Genomic DNA, 25,638 nt, shown 5'->3' with positions numbered 1-25,638 from the left:
TCCATGCCTTGTCTTTATAATCTGAATCTAATCATTTTGGCTGATATCATTTAGAAATTTCCACAACGGTTTACAGCAATTATTCATTTTCAGGTCAGGATTTGACTTTTTGTGCAAAGCGTAACGAGTATTTAAATCCTCCGATTTGCGTGGATTTAACCAAACATCAGGTCTGATTTGTTTTTAAAGATTGAAGCAAAAGGGAACCAAATCTTATTTTTTATTTTCTTTTATTTGGAAGCAGGTTTGCTGTTCTGGTTTGAACTTTGCAACCTGGAGGCCAGTTGAACGCTGCTGGAACAGCGAGCTACGATTGCATCATACAAAGCAGCAGATTACAAATATTTTACACCATCAAAGTATTACAGGTTTCCATTGGCCGATGCCTGGGCCAAGTTGAGCATATGCTCCACGATTAAGCATCCTTAAGTGATTTTTCATAGCAGGTTTCATTTACCCATGTTTAAATGTGCTTTGCTTAAGCCCATTGGCCTCTTATGTCAACATGCTGCAGAGGAGATGGCATTAAATGGATTTAGGGGGCTCTGTGTTCGTGTGCGGCTTTGTCTGTGTGTATGTGACGGGATTGCTTTCTGCATCTGACTGTGAATGCGTTTGTGCATGTTAGTGTGAGTAAATGTGCATGCATAAAATATTGTTGCAGACCTCCGTGTATAAATCCATAAAATGTAGCTCTCTGTCTATGTGGCTGAGGGTGGGGTGTTCTGCATGTGTGGGTGTGTGTGGGTGCTGTTCTAGGATAGGTCATGCAAGCCTGGCCGCTAATTCCAAATCAGCCACCTGGTCGCAGATTGGGCCACAGACCCCGTTTGGAAAAGAATGAGATTATTCTTAATCCCGTTTATAGACACCCACAGAGATCAATACTAAACTGCATTTAACTTGATTCGTCTGTAATCTATCACAAAGACGCTTACTATTGCATTAAATGTTGTTTCAAAAAACTAAGGCTCGTCAATGGCTGTACATGTTGTTTTTTTTGTAACAGTTAGGCTTTGAACCAGTTCTTAACTGCATAATCCAGCCGACTGACTCAGTTGACCTGATTTAAGATGCTAGTTTTTTATGTGTTTTTCAAGCCGTGTTTGCTCTTCTCTTCTGAAAATTAGCATATTAATTTGAAATTTCCACACAACAGGATGATTCCAGGCGCAATCACGCCAATATCCTCCTGTTTATAAATACACACGGCACCGCTAATCGCCGGTTAGATGTTTAAATCTCGGGGTGCAGCCTCACTCGTTCAACTCAAAGCAGGATTTCTCAGAGACATGTGTAGCAGAACCCCCCCACCAACAAAACCCCTCCCCCTTTCCATTTAATTGGTTTCATAAACAGATTAATTTGAAGGAGAGGGGGGCTTAATTGCTAATCAGCGTTTCCATGCAGCTCCAGAAAGAGTTGAACAGGATCAAGTGTGTTCTACCATTAAAAAAAAGGGAGGAGGGGAGCTCACAGCATTTACTACACTGACAAGAAGATACAAAAAAAAAAAAAACTCATAAAAGGTTGGAAAGGAAAGAGAAAACAAGCGTGTTTAAAGGAAGAAAGGTATGAAGACTAAATGTTTAATATTTCCACACATTACAACATGTTATCTTCTGTGATAGATCAGCATCAAGTAACATATTGCAGTAAAAGATTACATGGCTTACATAGATTTTCTTTTTATTATTCTGAGAAGTTAATTTTTTTTCTGTCACCTCTACTGACCAAGGAAAACATCACACATGTCAGGGATAGGGTTGTGCACAACTTTAAATCAGTTTGCTTATACAGCCATAAAATAATTTCAACACGTTTTCCGGATCAAACCTGACCTTCATTGTAAAGCACCAAGAAGAACCCATCGGTCGTAAAAAAGCCAAAGTCCTGCAGATGTTGGTTGCTGCTCAGATGAGACAAAAATCTTAACTATTTGGCAACATGCCTAAAACAAAACAATAGAATCCAGTGGATTGTGACACAATAAGGATAAACTCAAGGCGTCCGTCCCAATAGTTTTTAGATCGTCCTTTTTGAGGCTACATAGAACTGCAGCACCGGATGGGTTTAGCCGATGTAAGCAGACGTGGCAACATCTACCTCCAGTACTGCGAAACTAGTAGTAAGCCAGATGGTGTCCATCTACGCAGCTACTAAATGAGTCCAACCATTTTGTAATGCTGTTGGAAAAAATTACGGCTCAGAGGATAGGGCTAACAGCAGTAGTACTTCTAGCAAGGAGGTGTTCTCGTGCTCATCAACTTTGCAGTGTGCACCAACGGTCAGACTGTTTTCCCAGTGCAACTCTAGTTTTATTCTTCTTGGAATCAATCATCTTCTTGTCAGTCATCTTCTCACTCAACTCCGGAATTCCGTGCTCACTTGCCTCCATCAGTTCCACTTGTCGACCAGTGGTACGCATCCGCAGTGACGTAATCCCGGTCACATGTTGTGGTTATGGTAAATATACACAGGAAGGCTTTATTTACTATCAAATTCAGCTTAATGCTTAAATTATATTCCAAAACACTACAAATGTAGTATGCAACAAATACTACATAACCTCTGTCATTAAAAACTTGTGGTGGTGGCCTTATAAAGCTAGCCTGACGTAGTCCTACTCAATTCTAGTCAGAGTATGAGTCTGATACTGCTCCATAGAGCTGTGATTATGGGGCGTGTTTCGAACGAACCAGGAAAAAAAATGCCTCTGCACTAATTTGCACTAATAAGAGCAATGGAGTGCGTGACGTTAAGCGACGCATAGTTGTTGTCAACAAAAATCAAAGCGTGCAGTTTCACGCCTAGAATAGGAAGATGAGCTGTGATCGCGTTTCTCTGTTCCTCTTTTAAAATTAATTTGCTGTCGATATCTTCTAGAACAGACCTAATAGCAGAATCTACTCACCTCAACTCTCTAGCGGCAGCCATTGTTGTTGTCACCCAAGCGCTTTGTTGACGTGGTTGATTACGTTACTGTTGATCATCTGTCCATCATCGTATAAAGCCCGCCCTGACAATTTGATTGGCCCGCCAGAAATTGTGCGAGCATACTCGCGCTACTATGGAGCAATGCCAGACCGAACTTCCCGACCTCAAACGTTGTGGGCGGGACTAAGTTCGGAATGGCACCCAGGCTATTGTAAAGCTGCGGGGAAGCTTTTCTCCTGCATGGACAGGAAAGCTGGTGAGAGCTGAGGAGCGAATATGTACCATTTGTTCTCTAAATAGAAGACTAGATAAACAATTAGAGCTACCGCACAATGGAATCATTTCAATTAAGCTTTTTTCTTTGTTATAATATCCCGAAGTCGAGACCTAGATTTATATGATTCAACTTCAAAATGTCTTACCATCCTTTTTCTGACCTAGTTTGGGACAATTTACAGAGAAGAATTGGTAAACAGTCAGTCTTTAAATGTGGAAAGCTTTCAGAGACATACTCTGGAAGCTAAATAGCTGTCCTCAAAAAGGACTTCTACAGAGTATGTATAAACAGGATGTGTGAAGCCATAGCAGCGATTAAAACATTACAGTTTTAGTACAAACAACATTTTCGATTGATTTTCAGGATCTTAATATTTAAACCATTATATATAAAATGATTCTTAAATGCTTATTAAACAGCAGCTTCTTTTAGGGTCACAGCTGCTGTCTTCTTTTTTTAGTTGAGCGTTGTAATATTAAGTGTGGTGATGTCATTTCCAGCGGTGCTGAACGACGGGCTGATTCTGCTGTCCTTCCTGGAGGAGAGCCAGGTCGCTGCAGTGTTCCTGAACAGGAAGAGCCAGGATTCCCTGGAGACTGGCAGGCGAACAGACAAACTCTCACCTTCTGAGATTAAGGTACAGTGGATTGCACTGATGTGTGTTTGTGTGTTTCCAGGTTGAATTTTGTGGCCAAAAGAGGAGGAAGCATCACAACTGAAATGAGACACAAAAGAAAAGCGCTCTGTGTCCATGGGCCAGTTTTTATTTTTCTTTTCTCTTCATCCCACTGGATTTCCAACAGCAGGGACATTTTCTCTTGGATTGATAAACACATGAAGTCAGCCTCTTTTGAGAGACAAATTATTATTACCAGTTTAACAAATCTAGTCACATAAGTGATAGTAGTGATGGAAAGGTTTATATTCACGTTATTTGACATTTTCAAATGTATACGCCAGTTTCATACAAAGTGTTTCTGAAAGATTACCATGTTTTGCTGCTGTATTATTTATTAGCTTGGTGTTTAATGCTTTTTTTTGTTTGATAGTTAATAAAGCACTTTGTGTATATTTACAATAACAACAGAGGTACTACACTGCCAATGTGTGCAGGGTGTAAACAAGGAAGTGGTTACCAGGGTTAAGCCATTGAACAGCTCCCAACAAACTGTGGAAACACTGAAGAAAAGTTAAGATTCAGTGTGAAAAATACTTGATTCCAAGTGTTCACTGAAGTGAAAGATAAAGCTGCCGAGGTATTCACATGTGGCTGCTAAGTTGATGGATGTGTGTGTAAATTTGCTCATTAATACTGATACTAGTGATAGCAGTGCTTTTCTCAGTTTCTACACTTTATTTCCAAACAATATGATGGATCGATGAATAGATGGACAGATAAGTACGACATTTTCTTTACCTTTAAAATATATAGCTTTCTGTTTAGTTTTTGCCCTGTGGAACTTCTCTCAGAAGTATTTGGTTTATTCACCAACATCTGATGGGAAAAGAATGATGATGATGATGATGATGATGATGATGATGATGATGATGATGATGATGATGATGATGATGATGATGCATTTTAGCTTGGGATCTGCTCTTTTAATCTTGCTTTTAACCAGATGCTTCTTCAGATTTGAAGTATTCCTGCAGTTAGCTTTGTATTTCTCTTCCCAGATTTGGCAGAGTGAGTAATATATGCTGCATTTTGTGAAATGGGGCCCTCCTAAAAGCTTTCTGTTAGCCATCCTTGCTTTGTTTACTGTTGCAGCCTCTTCAACGACTTTTCCATTTCCGTTTCACAGTGATGTGTTCAGGTACCAAAACAAGTTTGATTTTATATCAGTCGGTACTTGGTAGTACCGAGGGTATTCGGCAAATACCAATAAAAGTGCTGACTTTAGCAACCGTCCATAGTGTTTTGAAACAAGAACATCCACCCTGAGATATTTGCAGATATTTGCTCCTAATGGAAAATATGTGATGATTAACTCAGTGAGATTTTCACCTGATTCTCCAAACGGAAATGACTGTGATCGCTGTTTAATGTGAGTCTCAGAAGCTGAAATATTCCCTTTAAACATTCAGTTTTTGATCGTTTCTTATAACCAAGAAAATATCTTTATTCTTTAGATAATGTTGTTTAGGTTGACTGTGATCATTGGGAGATTGCAGCCTGTTGCAGTAAAAATTAAGTTGTTTCCCATCCTTTTAAAACCATCAGTTACTGTTTTGGAAGCCCATGGAGCTGGTCACCTCCAGTCGTAGCATCTGGATTTAACCTCACTTGTTCCATGGAGAAGCTGTTTGTTTGGATGTAGGATTAGTAAGTGGGCTCCCTGTAAACAGGTTGGTAGAACAATCATTTTGAGACCAGATGTAATATAATGTTTACGTTGACATGTCCTAAATGTTCCTTTGTATTTCCTTCTGGTCTGGAAATGTTTTAATGGATGCTGGTAATAGATCTGATCAGGAGCAGTCCCCTTCTTCCCTAATAACAGCCTCCTTCCTCTGTAGCTCCTCACAGCTAAACCAGGCATTATCACATTACTGCCAGGCCCTTTTTTTTTCCAAGGTGTGCATGTGTGTGTGTGTGCGTACATTCATGATGGTGTGTGTGCGTCAATGCAATCGTTCCCGCCGAGCGTCTGTTTCCAGAAGCGGAGTCCTGATAAGGCACCACCTTCATCACCTGCACCACTCATTTCTGCACACCCTGTGCACCAGTGTCAGTGTACATGCACGTTCATGCATGTAACCTGCAACATACACACGTCAGCACACAAATACACACACACACATGCACAAACACGGACACATTGCCCTGGTCCAGTGGGCTAAGCTGGAAAAGGGAGAGTTGGGGGGTGCTTTTAGGAGGGAGGGGGGCTAAACTAATCCGGCCCACAGAAAGTGGTTTTTGATTATTGCTGACCAGCAAACGCCAGCAGAAAAAAAAAGAAAAAATTGAAGAGCAAGGAGATGGGTAGGGTTGGAGGGGGCATACGGGGGGTAGAGATAGAGTGTGTTATTAGACCAGTGATTTTTAAGGTTTTTTTTTCTTCTTCTTTTTCATTTCTAATCTGTCAGTGATCTCCAGTTCAGCTGTTTGGGGGAAACTCTTTGTTCCCTTTATCATCACATGTACTTCTATCATTCACAGGCATATTTTATGTCCAAGGAAAATTCTGCCCCCTCAGGGAGCAAGGAGGGCAGACACGGACCAGTGCATCTCAAATCTTCTCTACTCATACAACACAGAGTTCCTGCAGGTTTTTAGGCTTTTAAATCATTTTCTATGTTGATACATTCATTTGTAAAGAGATATTGCCATATTCATCCTCCTGATAGAGCGAGTTTTCGGGGCTATTTTAATATTAAAAGAAACATTTGTTTTGGAAGAAAAAAAATCTCCCATACATCTTCCAAATTAAATTCCGTTCCTCTCTTTTCTTTCCATTTTTCAATACTTTATTTTTCTTACTGCAATCTCCAAACTTCTCTTCAAATATGATCTCCTCCCTCTTTGTCATGGAAACTCTTCATTATTCCTAGAGATGTACCAAAACATCTGGTCAGAAACACAATCATTATCCACCAGTGAGGATGCCAGCAGTTTGTGTTGCCACTCTTCAGTGCAGACATACTCCTCCACCATTCCTCCTGCAGGATTCTGTGATGTTTCTGTGCTGAAGCTTTTTACTATCTCAAACTGCATCCTGCTAAGAATAGAGTGTTAAATATATGTTTTCCCTCCCCTTACCCAGCGTGATCCAATTATTTTTTTTTTTTCTAATTGTAAGGGTAGGGCCTTTCATGGCAGTAAGGCAAAGTCAAATTGATTCAAAGTTTTCTATCTAAGGAAAACCCTCTGATTGCATCGACTTATTGACTTAAAAGCAATCCCTCACACTAAGCATACTTGTAGCGACAGTGGAGAGGAAAATCTACCTTCAAACAGGAAGAAACCTCCAGCAGAACCAGCTTCAGTGTGAGCGGCCGTCTGCCGAGGCCGACTGGGGTTCAAGGAGGCAGAAGCAGAAATGGAGAAAGAAGCAGAGACACAAAAGGCAACTGTAAACCAGCTCCACAGTATACACACAGCCAGGAAGACGAGCTCGGAGCCAACTCCCATCTCAGAGGATGAAGAGAACACATCCAGCCAGCCACAGTCAGAGAAACAGAACTACACTGAAAAATAGGCAGAGCTTGAACATCTATAAACAAAGGTGTTGATGGCAGTAGCTCAGCTGATATTTTCTCTTCACTCATATTTCTGATGGAGTCACAGCCGAACAGGAACAGACCAGATGAAGCTACTATGAGGAAAAAGTAGACAGAGCATAGTGTTCGAGATTGAACTAACTAATTCTACAGAGTATGTATGACATCAGTGTTTTTGTGTTTCTTAGTTTTTTGTCTTATAGTTGGGCTGCATTTCCCTGAATTTCTCTGCGATTGTTAAAGTATTATTGAACCTAAATGAACACACTTACCAAGAGAAGACATATCAGGCAATCAGGGAGGTGTTTGAAATCAATTTGGAGGAAAGAAAAAGAAGCAAATTAACATGAAACTGTATTTTCGGTGACATGTCCAACATTTTTAAGGCTGCTAGAGAGCAAGCCTTTGATCAACTAACAGGAAGGCTGAAAAAACCCTGCAAGTTGCTGCTTCATTTTTCTGAGCCTTCAGCCTCTCTTTTACATAAAAAAATTGGTCAGCAGCCTTTAAATAAATTTAGCATTACCGGTAAGGCTTTCCATATTTTAGGTCTCACACAAATAAAAGGTTATTTTTTGGTAATGCTAGATGCACAAATCAAACAAACAAACTGTGTAAAAGCTTTAGCCAATAAGACTGCACTTTATATATCATTGCAATAATCCTGTACTTATCGACTGAGCAACTCAGCTGACTTCTATCGATGTGGAGGAGAAGACTCCATTCTGAGCCTCTCCCAAATGCTCCTCACCTTATCTCTAGCGGAGTGCTTGCAGCCCTTGTCAATGGATTGTCAAAAAGGTTGCTTAGGCTACTTCCTCTGCCTGATGCCCAGTCTTCTTTCCTCTGGTTCATAATGACTCCCCCTGCATGTGGTGGACCCACAAGGCCTCCCATAACTCATTTGCTCTTGGCCCGGTTCGGGCCCGTAAATTAGAACATGACCATCAGGCACTGCTGACGAACCCCAGCTCTGCTGTACCAGGCAACATTGCTTGCCATAATTTCTTGGTCATCATAAGGGCTTTTTCAGCTGCCATTTGTCTGACCCATCACGTAAAGCCTGTTTGCCTTGGGAGAACCTTCCAGGGGCATGTAAACCCTCGACAACATACTGTAGGGTGGCGGTTCAAGCAGGATTAAGTTCTCTACCACACATATAAAATTTGCTCCAGCTAATATAATAAAAGTTGTAATAGTAAAAGTTTTAAGAAAACATGCCAAGGAAGAATATTTTTTATATCTCTTGATATGTTTTTTTTTTTTCATTTTAGATCAGGCAGAATGTGTTCTATACATCTTATATAATATGTCTTATATGTCTTACTACTTCCTCTCTCTTTCATCTTACCTCTGCTCAAAAACTGGGTGAAAGTGTAAATCTTTGCAATCATGCAATAACGATGTGTGCATCTAGAAAAGCATTTACTAAACACGCTTCTGCTTATATTTCTATTTGCATGTTTCTAAACATACATGCTCAAACTTATGTGTGTCTCTGTGAGTCTGCTCCTACCTCCCCCCTGCAAGCGCCACGAGAGCTCATTACTGTGCGTCTCTTTGTTGTGGCCCATAGAGCGTGGCGGACCTTCCTAAAAAATATGCACATGGCTAAAACAACAAGCCCTCGCAGACATTAATAATGGAAGATAAAACACAACCTTAGACATCAACAGAAACAGAATGGGGGAAGGACAAGAGGTACATCTGGGGCTGAGGAGGCGTCAGAGCCCCGAGGTGATGAAACAGCAGACCAGGAACGTGAAGAAAAATGGATTAATCACTAATGACTTCCCCTCAAGATTTGTTTTATTCTGCAGGCTTCTTGACCCCTTTTCTCAGTGCAGTCAGTGAGGTTTTTGCATCTGTCGGTTTCTGTTTTCAGGTGATGTGTGCAGAGGTGGGCGGGCCAAGTCGAAGGCTTCACAGACACGTCGCTCTCAGCCGTCTGCAGGACATGGCACTCTGCTGGTGGAAACTGGACGAACTTAGTGAGGGGCTATGGCCCTGGAGCCCCACAGACACACACAGAAACAACCTCTTCTTGATAAGCTGCTCGCCTACTGAAGGACTCAAGGTATCACCATTCACACGCACCATGGATGCAGCCTGTAAAACATTTTTATTCTCTGTTTTTGCAGCATTTTTTGTGCTTCTACGAATACATCTATCTATGCTGTGGGGATCAAACCGGGTACTTGCAACCTTTTCAGAGCACAAGCGCTCTGCTCTAACCACTAGGCCAACACTCCCCTGATATGAAAGTTTGTTTGCAAAGTTTTCAATTAAAGCTTATTTTATTATCCCTTTTGCTATATATCCAATTAAATTAAATTCAGTTTATTTCTATAGTGCCAATTCACAACCCATTTCATCTCAAGGCACTTTACAGTTCACCAGATCATCCAGTCAAACTGATTCAAAGTTTTCTATCTAAGGAAAACCAGTTGATTGCTTCGACTCATTGACTCGAAGGCAATCACACTAAGCATGCTTGTAGCGACAGTGGAGAGGAAAAACTCCCTTTTAACTGGAAGGAACCTCCAGCAGAACCAGGCTCAGTGTGAGCGGCTATTTGCCGAGGCTGACTGGGGTTCAAGGAGACAGAAGCAGAGATACTAAGGGCAACTGTCAACCAGCTCCACAGGTGGTTTACAGTTGTTTATATGTATGAGTGTTGAAAGCATTTAATGCACGCTATACTACTACACCAACATGTGACTTTTGTTCACTCCTGCTCTTGAACATATTATTAAACTTGACTCACATGATGAGACTAATTCACATCCACATTGTAGCTCGCGGCAAAAACTCCTTCATTGTTCACTGTGTTCACTTTCTATCAATTATCTGATCACTTCGTAGTTCTGAAGGAAACTTTGAAGGTAAGGTGCTGTCTTCAAAAGCAGAAGACCCTCATTAAAGGGATTTGTTATGAATAGATTAATTAATTAACTCTTTTTCTGCATTAGGTCTGTCAAGGTTAAGTTGCATCCTTCCATCTTTTATTTTCATTTTGCTCAATAAAATTTCCCATCAGGGAAATAGTTTAATTGTCTGGTTTGGTTACTTTTGTATTGTTTTCTTTTAAACCTGGCAGTATATGATAAGTGGAAGTGCTAAAAAATGTTTTAACAGATACAAAAGAATTATAAATTGTTTAAAATTATTTAATTACAAACAAATGAACTGGTCCATTGCAACATCCAAGCACACACTCACACTTAAGAGCAATTTAGAGACATCAATTGACCTAACAGTCATGTTTATGGACCGTAAAAAAAGACAGTTGTAGTAACCACAGAGAGCTAAGCATGCACTGGGAGAAAGTGCAAACTGAATTCAGAAAGACCCCAGGCTGGGAATCAGCCAAAGTGCCACAAACTGTGCCATCATTCAGCCCCTAAAAATCAACAATTAAAATTAATAAAAAAAAAAAAGAAATTATGTTAATTATGTAAATATGTAATTTTCAAGTTTCAAACTGTGAAAAAAAAAACTGAATAAAAAAAAAAAATCCCTTTATCCCCAGTGATTTTTATTTGAAAATCTAATTTGATGGATGCTACTGTCATACAAATTACAACCTGGAGAATACATAATCCTTTCATTGTTAGGTCTTTTCTTCGTGATAAAATGTTGTGTGAAATGCAGATTTATAACCAAGCAAGAAAAGTCTTAGATAGTTAGTTTGGGATGCCTTCAAACAAAAACCTCTAAAAACAGTGGTGTGTATTTTTATTCCTTCCTTTCATTTACACACCAATAATTAATACCAACAACTGGCCCTTAGACTGCAGCAATCTAATATAAGAAAGTCTACCCTTGTGTAATTAGTTTTACTTTAAATCCAGGAAATGGAAAGAAGATGATACATCTGTAAATCTATCAAGGCCAAGTTTATTTAGCTATGCACTACTACATGTCCTACTGTAGGACTGTCCTGTTATAAAAATCCAGCTCCCACTGAGATACTATGCTAATGTTATGGAAAATAAAGTAATCCAAACTGAACTGGCCCAACATGAATGGATAAGTCTCTTGTCTTGGTTTGACTCTGTTCTACAGGGTTCAGTTTTTCTTCTATCAAATTGGCTTTGCCCAACTCCACCAAACTTCTACCAGCTTCTTTCTTTTTCTTATCTTTCATTACTGGACAGACTGATTAATCCAGGTTTGTCTGACCTCAGTAACCATAACGACAAAGACTAACCTGGATTAATCAGTATTTCTAGTGGTAAAGATAGGCTCTGTGTATGCATCTTGAAGCTCTATCTCTCCGGTTCTTATTCCTGAAAAGAGATCACTTGGGACAAACTCTTTGAATAACATTTCATAACTTCTATCTATTAAATAACCAGGAGACATGGCAACAGATTCTGATAGAAATTGTAATTTTACTCAGATCAGAGAAGTTGCTTAGATTTTACAGAAGGCAGCTGCTCACATCCTGGCTCACCTCTCAGGAAGTGTCCCTGATTATCAGATAAAGAGACATTTTATACATCTCCAGTCTGCCATATCGTCACATCATTACATCATACATGTTAGCAGATGAGGCTCCAGCCTTATCAAAATATTAAACTTTGTTCTTAACAGAAGGACACCGCTCTAAATGTATTCCTAAATATTTTCCACGTACAGAATGATTATAATTGTATATCCAGACAGAGGAGCTGTCTTAACCAGATAAACTATTGTGGAAAACATCAGTTCTAACATGCATCAGACAGCCAATACCAAAGTGTAATACACTCATACATCCTCAATGATAATTATCCTAACACCAGCAATAAAAGACAGGAAGCAAAGGAGCTGGGTGAAGTTCAGCAAACAGTGGAGTTGGACATATTAAAGAACATCACAATGCAATGTTGGCCCCACAGTCCCAAAAAGGAACTTAATGGGATTTGAAGGGTCCCAAATACCACTGAGCCATAGGCAGCTGCTCAGTTGAATATATTAGTTCTTATAATGTATGTGACATCACACCTACTCAGATTTTCCAACCTCTAACCATTGAAATTTTGTAACTTCATGAAAAGTTTAGCAAAGTAAAACATGGACGTGAATGAGCGACAGCTCTTACTAGTGAGAGTTTGTAGATATAAAAAATCTATAAACATCTTATCAAAACAAGCAACAGATTGCCAAGCTTTTATTTCTTCATCTTTTGCGTGGTGTACAGAAAGAACGCTAATGAATTCCCCACTGCTGTTCCAAATCTGGAAGCCATTAAGTGACGGAAATGCTCATTGATGATGCTCCTCAAATTGGGATTGCAAAAAAGACATAAATGTAGTTAGAACTAATGTTCTCCACTGTGAAGGTGTGTATATTAGCATGCACCACACAGAGTATATACAAAAATCAAACATTTTTGTTAGTGTGAGTCTAGCTGTGCTTATATGTTCAGTCTTGTAAAGGATTGTGGGAATTTGTGTAGCTCCTAACTGTCAGATAGGAATGCCAGGAGGTCATTATGCTAAATGAACTATCAAAAGGAAGCACCCTGCTTCCTTTTCCTACAGTATCTCCTCCCTTACTGCCACCTTAATTTGGACAGCACCTGTCATGGCGACCGCTGATGCACTTTGCTTTGCATAAGAGTCCTCACTGATTTGATGAAATTGGATTGACTAAATGCTTGAAACAGCAGTGTTCTCTAGTTCCACATGTAGTGTGGTGTTGTAAGCTTGGATGTGTCCTACACTGCCTTGTATGAATTCGGTACAGCCTGGAAAACCACACCGAATATAAAATGCTGCAAAGACTGTCTCAGCAACATTCCAGGGAGGACCTTGACACCTCAAATATAAATCAGCCTTTAGTCTTGCATTCCTCAAATCTAGTCTTATAGGAGAGTGCTAAAAGGAAAGTAATTGTGGAAAGAAAAACATTAAGTCTTGGAAGGTGCTACCTAGTGGACACAACATGAATATGGTAAATGGTAAATGTACTTATATAGTGCTTTTTCAAGTCAGGAGACTTGACCAAAGCGCTTTACACTACATTCAGTCATTCATCCATTCACACACACACTCACACACTGATGGTGGCAAGCTACATTGTAGCCACAGCTGCCCTGGGGCTCACTGACAGAAGCGGGGCTGCCGTATACTGGCGCCACCGGGCCCTCTGACCACAATCACTAGACAATGCAGGTGAAGTGTCTTGCCCAAGGACAAGGGCGACACCAGGACAACACCAGGGCGACGCCACTGTCGCCCTGGTACAGTAGACGGTGCTTTTCTTTAGGTCAAATCAAAATTCAACTATTTGACCAACTTGCAAGGCTCTAGGTGTTGTAAAAAACCAAAACTGGACCTACAATCCAACACTGAAACATAATGATGTAGGTAATACCAGTGGAACACACAAACTGTCTAAACGTGATTTACGTCTATGTGGTGATACTGTAACGATGTTCACCATCACTTTTACTGTAATTGTAGCAGAAAGCTTTGATGCAAAGCATGAATCAGAAAGGCCTAATACGAATTCATGCAACTCTTGTCATAGTTTTGTTTGTAGAAACTTTAAAGCTCACATACCATGTGTTGTTCTATCACATTCTTTTGTCACCTGACAAAACCTGAACACATTTAAAGGTTTCATCAACAAAGTGAGAAAGTGTTCTTGACTGATATTTTCATGCCTTCTTTGTGCTCTGAGAAGTTTTTGCGTGAGGAATCAAATCTGCTTAACATTTTAGTTGCCTTTATGTCCTGTTAAGGTAATGAGGTTTTATCGTCGTGTAGCATTAAAGTAATCCATGCAAGTCAAATGGTATACATGGGGGGGAGTTTAAAAGCACCAGGCATGCAGTAGGTAAAGAAATGAAGAAAAAAAACTGAAGAGCTTAAAACTAGTGTCCTCGGTGAAAGTTCTTAAATCAAATTGAATGTTTCCATCCCACCATAAAACTCCAGTTACGATTCCTGCAGACTCGGAGGCAAAGACTATAACACAGAGGAGAAAATAAAAGCTGGCGATTTGAGCTGAGACTCACATCATGGATGGGATTGGGGACGGTGTGTTAGCCACCTCAAGGGTGGTACCTCTGTTGCAGCTCCATGCATCACCATGTGAAATAAAAAGGAGAGGTAATCTGTGGTGCAGCATGAAGGAGGACGCCTACGTGTACGCTGGTTTCCACTCACACATATCCACGGCCTCTGGCTAAACCATACCCGTGATGAAGGATCATTTCAGGATTGGGCCTCATGCCGAAACCAGATGAAAGATCCTACATTACCAAACCCAGCTCAACTCTACTGCTTCTCTAAGCGGATGCAAAAAATTCACCACAGCAGTGAGAGGGAAGGAAATGTGTGCAAAGGGAGGAGAGATGAGCATTAACAACTGGCGGCAGGGAGAATAAATTCATGCAGGAGAGAATGAGGCGAGGTGTAGGAGGGAAGGTGGCACATGAATATAAAAAAGAAAACAAATCAGAGCAGATGTTGTTTGCTGCTTCTTGTTTTTGGGGAAGGCGCTCTCCATTTATCACACTCCTTCACCAAGTTTAAGTCCTCTGTGTCTTCCCCCGACATTCCCCACCGTCCTCCTCCTCCTCCTTTCCCCGTCGCCTCAAGAACATTAAAGTCTCTTCGTGGGGCTGCGGCATCGGGCTCTAATGAAAGCGTTTGTTGTCATTTTTCAGATGCACGGTGTGAAATTAAGCGAGCAGTTTATGTAAGAGCCGTGGCAGGAATCAAACGGCGGGCACACATCAGGAGACGCCAGCTACTTCAATCACTTCAAGCTCATATATATGTTCCTTTTGTTCAGTTCGCTATCTGCAGCACTAAGCCAATTTTCTAGCCAGTCTCTGCTTAAAAAAAAAAGTCTGATTTTTCTTTTTATTTTGTATGTGGTCTCAATTCATAAACCCTCCACCCCCCCTCCATCTCCCCAGTACTGATAAGTGGAGCCAAAAGCACACGGTAGGAAGAGGTAGGGGAAAACATACACTTTATTCCAGGCAGTTAGCATTTTTAATCATTCATGACTCCGTCACTCTCAAAATAAGTATGTTTGCTCTAAATATTTCCAGTTTTAATGATTTAAGGTCTTTTTATCTTTTATATCTTAAGCTAGTTTGTTCCTGTTTATAAACATACTTTTATTCCTCTTTCAAACCATTGTTGTTTTTATTTTTTGGGTTGTTTACTACAGTATGGTATTTTTCCCAATGATTACAAAGTAAAGAGAAAGCTTGAAGAAAAAAGCTATGTTAGTTTTCAGACATGTGAAAATTTAAGACAAGCTTCTTATAATCACATGTCTATGTAGGTTTAAGGGGCTGTTGGGATCTCAGGTGCATTTTGCCGTTGAACAAGACCGGACTCTGATGAAAAAAATGTATCCAAACTTTGCCTGAAACTACTGTGATTTTTAGCACATTCTCCAGTTTGTCACTGGGTGAGAAAAACACCCTGTATAGGTTTTCAGACCAAATAACAATCAATCATAAAAGAACCAACAATATTTGAATTTAAATAAGTCTTTTTTAAAGAAGTATATTTTTCCTTGATTTGAGCAGGTAAATAAGACCATTTGCCAACAAATTTTTAATTACCTTATTTTAAATGTATCAACATTTATACATTTAAAATTTATGTATCAAACTATTAAAATACTAATTTTATTGGCGGTTCATCTTAATAACCTGTTCAAATTAAGAGCAAACACGGTTATTTTAGAGGAACCCAATGACATTACAGTCATGTTTATGAACTGTGGGAGGAAGCAGCAACTTCTGTGGAGAACATGCAAACTGTACACAGAAAGGGAAAAAAAAAGGTTTTTAAGAATGTTAAAAACCCCTGTTTATTTATTAATATTTTCTTGTTTGTTTGAAAACCAAACATTATCATAATAACCACGTTTAGCACAGAGAGATTTTCACATTCTAGAAACTCGTCTCTAACTTTTGTAATAAAATGTCTAAAACGTTTTATTTCATTTCAGCTTTTTTTTTTTTGCCAGTTACTGAGAATGAAAATAGTTTGGATAAAATTCTAGAGTAAGAATACTATTATTTTTCTTTTTTAAAGAGTAAGGCCGTTAGAAAGCTTCTAAATTGAAGAAATGTACTTACGGAGCTCAAAGAATTCAAGCCAAAAAACTTTTTCTACCCAACTGACTGATTTTTATTCAGTCTAAACCAGAGTCCAAAACTCATCATGTCAACCAAAAATACACTTTATTACCTTATATTGCTTCTTCTTCCTTTTCAACACCTCCCTGATACCTGGAAGAGACTCCATCTCTGTCTGGATTTTTGGGAACAGTCGTGTCTTTTCCTTCAATTCAAAGGCTTCCGGCAAAAAAAATTGTATAATATCATGATATTACTTGTTCTGACGTAGGATTTATACCTGCCAAGTTAAAATACAATGCAGTATGTTAGGTAGCAGCTGCTAAAGAGAAAATGCGGGGCCATACTGTAGTTTTTTGTGCTCCTGCTGTTCTGAGGCATTTTGTCACATCAGTGCCCCATATCTGACCCTTTTTCTTCATACCTAAAACATCCTGGTCCCACCTGCTCCCCCTCCTCTCCTCTCTCTCAGCAGCCCCTCATCCCTCCGGTCTCCTCCAAGTCCCTCCGTCTCTCTCCGTGCCTCTCTCCCTGTCTTCCTCTGCTCCGTGAGCTGGAAAATTGGCTTCAAAAGGCCACTGCTGTGAACAAGGGCCAGCCACACAGTTGGGCCCGTCCGCTTTATCTTTCACGCCACTGAGGGGGAGAAAGGGTGCCGGCAAGAGGGAGGGAGAAAGAATAGAGAAGAATAGTTTTGACCAGTCACTGAAACCAATAACCAGGAGAAAGCTACTTACCAGAGGTCTCTCTCTGCCTCTCTGTCTCCTTCTCCTCGCCTCTGCTCTCTTTGCATCTCTTCTTGTCATGCTTGCACTCGATTTCTTCTTTTCTCTTGTGCTTTGCCTTCCAAATCTTTTTTATTTCCTCTTATCATTTTTTGTATACATTTCTCTTTGTCTTCAGTATGTTTTGTCCTTCTTTGACCTTAATCCTCTTTTCTCCTATATTGTGCTCCCAGAAATATTAGGTACCGGTATATTTTACATTCTCATATTCAACTAGGAACTTCAAAGAGTTCACAAGCTCATACAGCTTTATGCATGCTTGTAATTTAGTGTCTAGATTGTAAAGATAATATAAAACAAATTCAATTTAATTGTGTTTAACTGTTTTTGTTCATATAATCCCAAAGAGTGTCTCACAAAAATAGTCTGACCATGTGCCGTTTTTCTTGGAGTCTGATCACTCCACACGCTTCTAAGGAGTTAATTCAGATGTTATTTTGACATAGTAGCCATTAATTGGAAGACAAATTATACATGTTTTTTAACCGTTCTGTACAACTTGTGTTTGAAAAGATTTTCCTAAAACTTATTATCAATCATGAGCGAATATTTGGGATCAGGCCGAGATATAAGTCTGACGTTTAAAATTCAGTCGGCCGTTGTGAGATCATCATGATCATGTGAGATGCTTCTGTTGAAGCAGAGCTACGACCAACTATGGGTTGATTTACCTCAACCTGCCAAACCGTGTATGTGCAAACAAGGGTATTCCTCTCTGATTTTACTTCTGGATAGACGCGTACCAACAGCACAATCTCTCTATGGCACTGAGTCCGATGTGCAGGTTTTGGAAGTACAGAGCGTCCAAAACCAATCAACAAGTATCTGCGGCCAGATAAAACCAAAGAATTAAAGCTTAATATCTCTTGAATCTTCTCATAGGCTGAAAGGAAGTAAGAAATTTTCACTTTTTTTTTGTTTATGCCTTGTTCCTTTAAAAACAAAAAGAGGTAGAGCATGACTTTAAGCTCCAAATAAAGGTGTGGATATTTTCCAAATTACTACAAGACCTAGAAAAGCTCAGGACGCATCCATCTTTGAAGTAAAACTAACAAACCTCACAGTTTGTTTTACAATCTGAGGATTCTGGGAGGAGTGCTAAGTATATACAAAAACACCTAGTAACACAGAGGTAGTTTAGCTCAGGAAGTGATTTTTCCCTGGATTCATTTATGTCAAAGTAGTCCTGGGAAAACGATCAACTATTACCACTTGGGCAAAGCACTGGTTACCCGCTTGGAAGCAACAAACTTTCCCTGATTAGTGAGCGGTCATGTGAGGCAAAGCCGCATCATTTCTTCATAAAGTTTAGACTACCTGGCTCTTTTACAGGCAGAAACCGTTCCTTTTCAGCTAATGTTTAAGTCTAGAAAATGTGTTTTACAGCTGAGAGATGTCTTGGACTTTGTTCAGCCTTAATAAAGAGAAGCCTAATCGCCAGGAGAAGCATGATAGCATGGTAAAGCGGCTCTAGGGCAATGTCATCAAATGTGGGGCCCCAACAGGGCTAGAGCCGCCATTGCAGGTTGTCTTTCTTCCAAGTTGGAAAAATATCACCAGAAAGCAACTAACTTTCATAGTGCCAACATTATTTCATCATATAATGCCTTTGCAGACTCTAGTGGGCTTAAAAAGCTCGATATAAGTTAATTATTAGCCAGCAGCCCATCACCTCCTTAAGGATTTCTTGTACCTCACTTAAAAAAATCCAAACCGCTACTTATAATATTCAAAGCCTTTCTCAGGGTTTTGTGTGTTTTGCATTTTTTATTTTTCATCTTCAGCAAAAGTTACAACAAAGATTTGCTCATTGGCTGCAGCTGTTTTACAAATGCTGACATATTTTAAACGTAACCATTTTTTGGTGCACATTTTTCAAAGGGATACCCATCTGTGCACTCACAGCATTTCTTTCGCAGTGATGGTGGCATGATGGCATGCTGGCACAGTGAAGCTCTAGCATGGGACCAAATGCTTAAAGGATAGGATGTGTCTGGCAAGGTCAGGGTTTGTGGCACAGTAGTTGGTCTGATAATACCTGTGATAGATTTCTGTTGGACTAAGTCAATGGATCATTGCCTGCTTGTTTATTTAATGCACTCTGTCCCTACAGCAGTGCAGCTCTCCCAGGGATAAACCACCTTTTACCCCAATCGAACCCCTCTTGCCTGATGCCTCAAATAAACACACACAGTGTTGGCCCCCCGGGCAGCAGCAGGAGCTAGCTCTGAGGGATTATAGAGAAGAAAAAAAAAGGCTTTCAGGAGGACAGTCATCTGCTTCTTTCCTGCTGTAGACCATGGGCAGGCAGTGAAAAAAAAGATTTCCTCCCTCTAAGTCCCTTTTTGGCAATGCCTGCCAAAAAACTGGGCCGAGCAGCTTTGCAAAAGGAAAGGAAAGGCAGGCAAGCAGCCGATCCCTCTTTCTGTCTACATGGCGAAATGAAATAGGCTCGTTTAGCCAAAGCTTCCACGGTCAATGCAAGGTTCTGATAGAGGCTTTGGTAAGGTGAAATCCCTTCTAAAAGGCTCTGTTAGTGACTGTTGGACTGCTGTTTATCGCAGGCTGTTGTCTCCTCCTCCAGTTTCTGGTTCAAGGTGGGTGTTTTATCAAACAGTATGACATGGACTGTCTTCTTTTCTGTCATTTTCTTTAGCAGGGTCTTTGTGCCCACTACCTGGTTTAAGTCCAGCAACAAATAATCTTCCTCCTGGATTTTCACCTTTGGCCAAAGACTCGAAGGTTTCCTCATATATCGAATGAAGCACGTTTTATTTCCCTGTCATTTTCTGATACTGAGCCCCTGGCTCCTCACACAGGTAAACAGTGGTGGTTGTTTATCACTTTGTGCCAAGCCCTGGCATGCTCAGGGAGAAGATGTTGTTGACCTTGAGTTAAAATAGAGCTCTTATCATTAGCTGTCTTGATTGACAGCAGGGTGTTTATGAGCAGACCTTTTTTCCTTCATCTCTGGGGGTTTAGAGCTCCTGCCAAGAGGTGACTCTTTATTGACTCTTTCTTTCTGTATTTCTTTCTCTGAAATGCTTTTTCTTTATTTCCCCATCCTTATTCGCATTTAAAAATTGATAATTCTGTAACAGCATCACTTCATATCAAATGCTTTGCAGCATAGTGACACGCAGAATAGTGTCTGTTTGTATTGATGCTGTATTGTATTGATACTAATAAATACACTTGCCCTTATAAAATGTGGTTTTGGGAATAATTAGTCACAAATCGATGAAATCATAACTACTGCTCTGGTTTTCCCTTGACATCAAATATTTACATACATCTACTAAATGACGTAACATTTTCTTCACACTCTGTAACATTAAATCAGACTTCTTCAGATAGGAAGACCAGAAACCTTTCTATTTACCAATGCAAAAGTGGTAATATATGGGGTTTATTTAAGGCAAAACTGCAACTATGCTGTTAACTTGTGTTAAATTGGAGGAAAAGCAAGAAAAACATGCCCAAAATCTGAAAAGAGTTCTTGGTTCTTCCATATGTGTAATGTTCAGATGGATAAAGGTGCCAGATTAATCCATTCAAAATGTTTTACAGATACGTTTACAGAAGGTTAAACATGATAGAAAAGAGATTGGGTATGTGTCCCAGAGGTGGAGGTATTTTGGTCTGTACCAAACCCAGGGGAGAAGCAAAAGACCTCGCAAAAGTCCTGGTTAAGGTTGGCAAGAAATGTATTCACTTAGCAGAAAACAAACCAGTACCTGCGTGGGCTAAAAGACAACAAAGACGCTTTTATACCGAAGCAACAGAAAATTAGACAGTAGTTTCCAAACAGATACCTAACCTTGAATTTTCAAAACCATGTCCAGTGGTTGAAAACTATCCTGTTGTTATATTTGGAAGAGAAAAGGTAAAGGAAGTTAGCAAGCCTTAGAAAAACCTAGCTAATTATAATGTACAAAAGTAGCATCAAATATCCTTCTTTCTATTAATACCAACAAATCGTCTTTCTGTACAGCTTCACCCACTTTTTAGGCTTTTCCATTATGGTTGCATAATCATGTTCTCAGTTGTAGTACCTGCTTAGATGCAGTTTCAACCGTGACGGGTCCTGTTGAAAATGTAAAGTCAAAGCACTGCTGGTCTTGGAGTGGAGCCTCTGGTTTTATGGGGATATTTGACATCATGGAAATTATAGTTAATAACCTCACCATTAAACCGACGGGCTTATTGTGTGTATGACCGCTACAGCAAGTTAGCATTATCTAACGCTTGTGTCGTCTAGCTTGTATCCTTTAATCCCGCCTTTATCCAGAATGCCTCATGATGGAGGGCCTCTGGCTGTCTCTGAGTCTAACTAAAATGATAATGGAAAATAGAGCTGACATGAACAGAAACAAGGCAAATAGATTTGGTGCCGATACTGAAACACAAAAAATTGCTCTTTTAAATGGGCAGTGAGCCTAAACATACCACCAAATTAGCTATGGAGTGGAGTATGGACTGCAAGGCAGTGTTTTGGACTCGACCACTATGTGATTTTACTTCGATAGACAATGTATGGGTGAATCTGAACGCTGGCATTCGCAGTTGGTGCAAACCTGACTCAATTGTTGCTTCCTAAAAACATATTTATGACTATTTTTGGTCATGTTTAAATCTAAGTTGTATGTAAGCGTAGTTATCTCTGCCTCCATCAGCTCCTCTTCTTCTAATAAGTAATCAGAGGTGGGTAGAGTACACATAAATTCTATTATGAGTAGCAATACTACATATTTTTACTAAGTAAAAGTGAAATAGCCATCACAAAAATTACTCAACTAATAGCGGAGGTGTCAAGTAACGAAGTACAAATATTTTGTTACTGTACTTAAGTACACTTTCTAGGTATCTATACTTTACTCCACTACTTATTTTTCTGTCTACTTCTGACTTCTACTCATTACATTTTCTCACAAGTATCCGTACTTTCTATTCCTTACATTGTTAAAACAAACATTACTTGTTACTCTTGGCTTCGGTTTAATGCAGAGGTCACGGATGAGCGAACCGCGGTCCGAATCCGGACCCACCTGCTGGTTAATCTGGACCCAACATGATTTAAAACATTTATAAATTTCCACATATTGTTTGACGACAGTGTCTAAACATCACTTGCGCCGCTTCCCCTGTTACCATGAATCCTACATCCTCCATCTCCGCTCCTGCACTAAGCAAAGCCTCCAGGCTGCGTTGTTTCTCCCACATTGCTCTGCTCCGACTTCTCCTCGGAGCTCGAGGAGAGCATGTGCGATATAATCATTAAATTTGTAGGAGCAAAACATCCAGAAATGTACACTTAATTTAATATCACATATTAAAATAATCCCCATCAGCATCCAGCATATGTGCGGTTTCTGATGGAGAAGAGAAATCTGCTTCCTGATCTGTTGAAGGACCAATAGTTTGCATCCAATCTTTTAAATAAACGGTTTTAGTTTTCAAATATATAAGAATTATGCTCTAATTTGAAGTTTCTATAATTTGATTTGACAAACCGGATCTTCTCACCGTTCTTTTTCCTGTTTGGTGCGATTGCAAATACACAGGAGCGAAGCCTGAACATTTAGAGTATGTTGGCTCAACCTGCTGCTGTGACACAGGACTCTCCACCATGAACAGAATTAGAAATAAACATGGATTCAGTCTCACGAATGAGCACCTTGATATATGCTTTAGAATGGCTTTGTCTCCATTCAAACCCAGGTTTAAAGCCTTGCAGGGCAGCATAAAGCCCACTGCTCATTAAGCCAGAAAAAAGAAAGAAAAATATAAACAAAGGGTCAGTTCAGGTGTTTTAAAAAATATGTGAGTCAGGAAAATGTCTATATACCAAACTGAATGATTGTTGTTCTCTGCTTCAAAAAACTTTAACACTTTAGATTTTAAAATGGAAAAATATTCTATTTTTTTTAATATTTTTTTTATTTAAAATTTTTATGTATAACATGGATGCATGAACACCTCATTTTATTTCAGTGTTAAATTCTGTTTATAGTTACACATCATTAAAAATGTCTCTGGACCTTTACTGGTTGATGATTTTCTTTATTCGGACCCTACTGATTTTTAATTAAGTACTCCAGCGAAATCCACATCTAGTGAAAACTAGTGTAATTGGATGAGTCATATAACACACATATAACACACTCATTGCAGGTGTCCTTCAAACTGCAAACATGAATTATCTATGCCATGCTACAATGTAGGATTCAGGAAAATATGTTGAAATGTCTGAAAGGTCGGACACAGGCGAGAGCGTATTGGGAGACGGAGACCAACAAGACCTCCCTCATCCTTGGCCCTATCTCAAATAATTTTTTTTCAAAATAGTCAAAAAATTGAGCTTTCAGTTCATATAGTGGCATCTGGCTGTTTTTTAAAGGTTGCTTTATACTTTTATACTTTAAGTAGTTTTCTGAGTACATACTTTTTCTCTTTTACTTAAGTAAAGAGGTCAAGTTGATACTTTAATTTTTACCTGAGTATTTTTAAACATTTCTCAAGTACTGAGTAACTCATTACAACACCCACTTTAATTAAGCAATAAGACTGTAATCTGGTATTGTAAACACTATTAGCAAAAAATAAAACAAAGGAATAATGTTACTGATAATGGATTATGGTATTAACAAATCCAGGCAGAAGAAATTATATTTTTTTTTTGGAAAAAACTTGTAAATCCAGTCCATTTAGTAGGTCACAGAGATGATAAAAGTGTAGAATACCTCCAGTGACATGATCTAATCCTTACATACACTATAATAGCTTGACCTTTCAAGGTTGGTTTACCAAATTGAAAGTAAGCTTGTTTACCTAATCATGATATGTGAAGATGAACCTATCTTGGGCTGGAGCACTGTTGGGGAGCAATATTTTAGTAAGATAATACTTATGTAAAAGTAAAAATGATTCTAAAAGTATATTTTTGTCTAAAACTAACTCAAGTAAATGTAACTGTTTACTACCCAAATAGCATCCTCACTAGTTTTACCTCCAATCAGCACATCTGGATTTTTTTAACGCTGACTGGAAGTTAAATCTTGCGGGGAAATGGGAAATGCTCTGAATATGTAGTTTTGATAATTTTAAGACAGTTTTAAGACAGTTGACTAAAAAGGAACTACCAACCAGGATTATATAATCTTGGGTTCTTGGTTACCAGTTACTGTCTCTTTAGGGGAGACAAGGATGGAGTTTAGATGTGTTCAAATATCATGCAATTACTTTCTATATCTTATCTTATATTTTGTTTTACTTTTTCTCTCCTCAGGTCCTTTGCTCTGTCCGGACCCCAGGAAACCCACTGGACTGCAGCTTCAGTCAGCTTCAACACTACCAGCTGCTGACAGTAGAGTTACCTGCAGGACCTCAGGGATCCAGAGAGGGCTTCTCCGCTGATAGCTGCGTTTATGAATGTGCACGAGGTCGCCTACAGCGCATATCCCTCACCACCATCCCACTGCCATCACCTCCCATCTCCTGCTCTCGGCACCCATCAGAGACCGCTCTCCTTCTAGGCTTGAGTGACTCCTCTTTAGTCCTCTACGACCAGAGACGGGCGGTCTCGGTCTTGGCCTCCTGCCCTGTACCGCCCTCCTACATGGCCTGGCACCCTACGGGGGCTGTCGCCGTTATGGTGGGGGGACAAGAGGAAGTGATGTGCTTTGATGTGGGCTTGGCACCTTTAAACATGGCACTGGTAGCAGAAGAAGCATCTCCAGCCGCTACATTGAGACTAACTCAGCACATGAACTGCTCCGGAGGCCTGGTTGGGCTGCAGTGGGGGGCTGGTTTTGACGGTGGCCCGGAGGGGACAGATACGCTAACATTAGTCTTTAATGGAGGACCACTAGTCGCCTTAAAATTCAGACTAGGTAAGTCATCAACATTTTAATAAAAAATTAACTTCTTTACGTTTATTTTACTAAAAATCATTGCATCGTATGAATAGATTCTGACCTCCTGGCTGAATGTTTGTTGATCTTTTCAGCAGGAAGCAGCGAACCAGTTAGCATCAGGTGATCTCTGTCAAATAGTAGATGTGGTTACGTCACCATCAATTATGAAAAATAATTCCCTAAATGGCAACCCTGCAAATGAAAAGAAACTCCCGTCTTTAGATACATTTTTACGCTTCGATGAGGTTGTTTTTTTTATCGTATCAAAATTGTTATATCTCGCAAAACAGCAATGGAAACACTTTTTCCTCATCACATGAGTCATGTGATCTGGAGCTGGACCTTACTGCCTTTTAAAAAGAAGAAGAAGACCGACAGTAGGTGGAGGATGAT

General features: G+C 39.7%; 1 protein-coding gene across 1 annotated transcript in view; it reads left to right on the top strand.

The window, feature by feature from the left end:
- wdpcp (WD repeat containing planar cell polarity effector) overlaps nt 1–25,638 on the top strand; it is a 125,236-nt gene that overhangs the window by 65,207 nt on the left and 34,391 nt on the right. The window contains exons 8-10 of the mRNA XM_015389425.1: nt 3,715–3,851; nt 9,324–9,515; nt 24,618–25,221. Coding sequence (XP_015244911.1) covers nt 3,715–3,851; nt 9,324–9,515; nt 24,618–25,221 — 933 coding nt within the window. The remainder of the gene's footprint in view (nt 1–3,714; nt 3,852–9,323; nt 9,516–24,617; nt 25,222–25,638) is intronic.

This window comes from Cyprinodon variegatus, unplaced genomic scaffold (assembly GCF_000732505.1).
Source record: "Cyprinodon variegatus isolate N-32 unplaced genomic scaffold, C_variegatus-1.0 Scaffold458, whole genome shotgun sequence".
Taxonomy (NCBI): Eukaryota; Metazoa; Chordata; class Actinopteri; order Cyprinodontiformes; family Cyprinodontidae; genus Cyprinodon; species Cyprinodon variegatus.
Note: the sequence above shows the minus strand (reverse complement) of the source record. Positions and strands in the feature narration are given on the sequence as shown.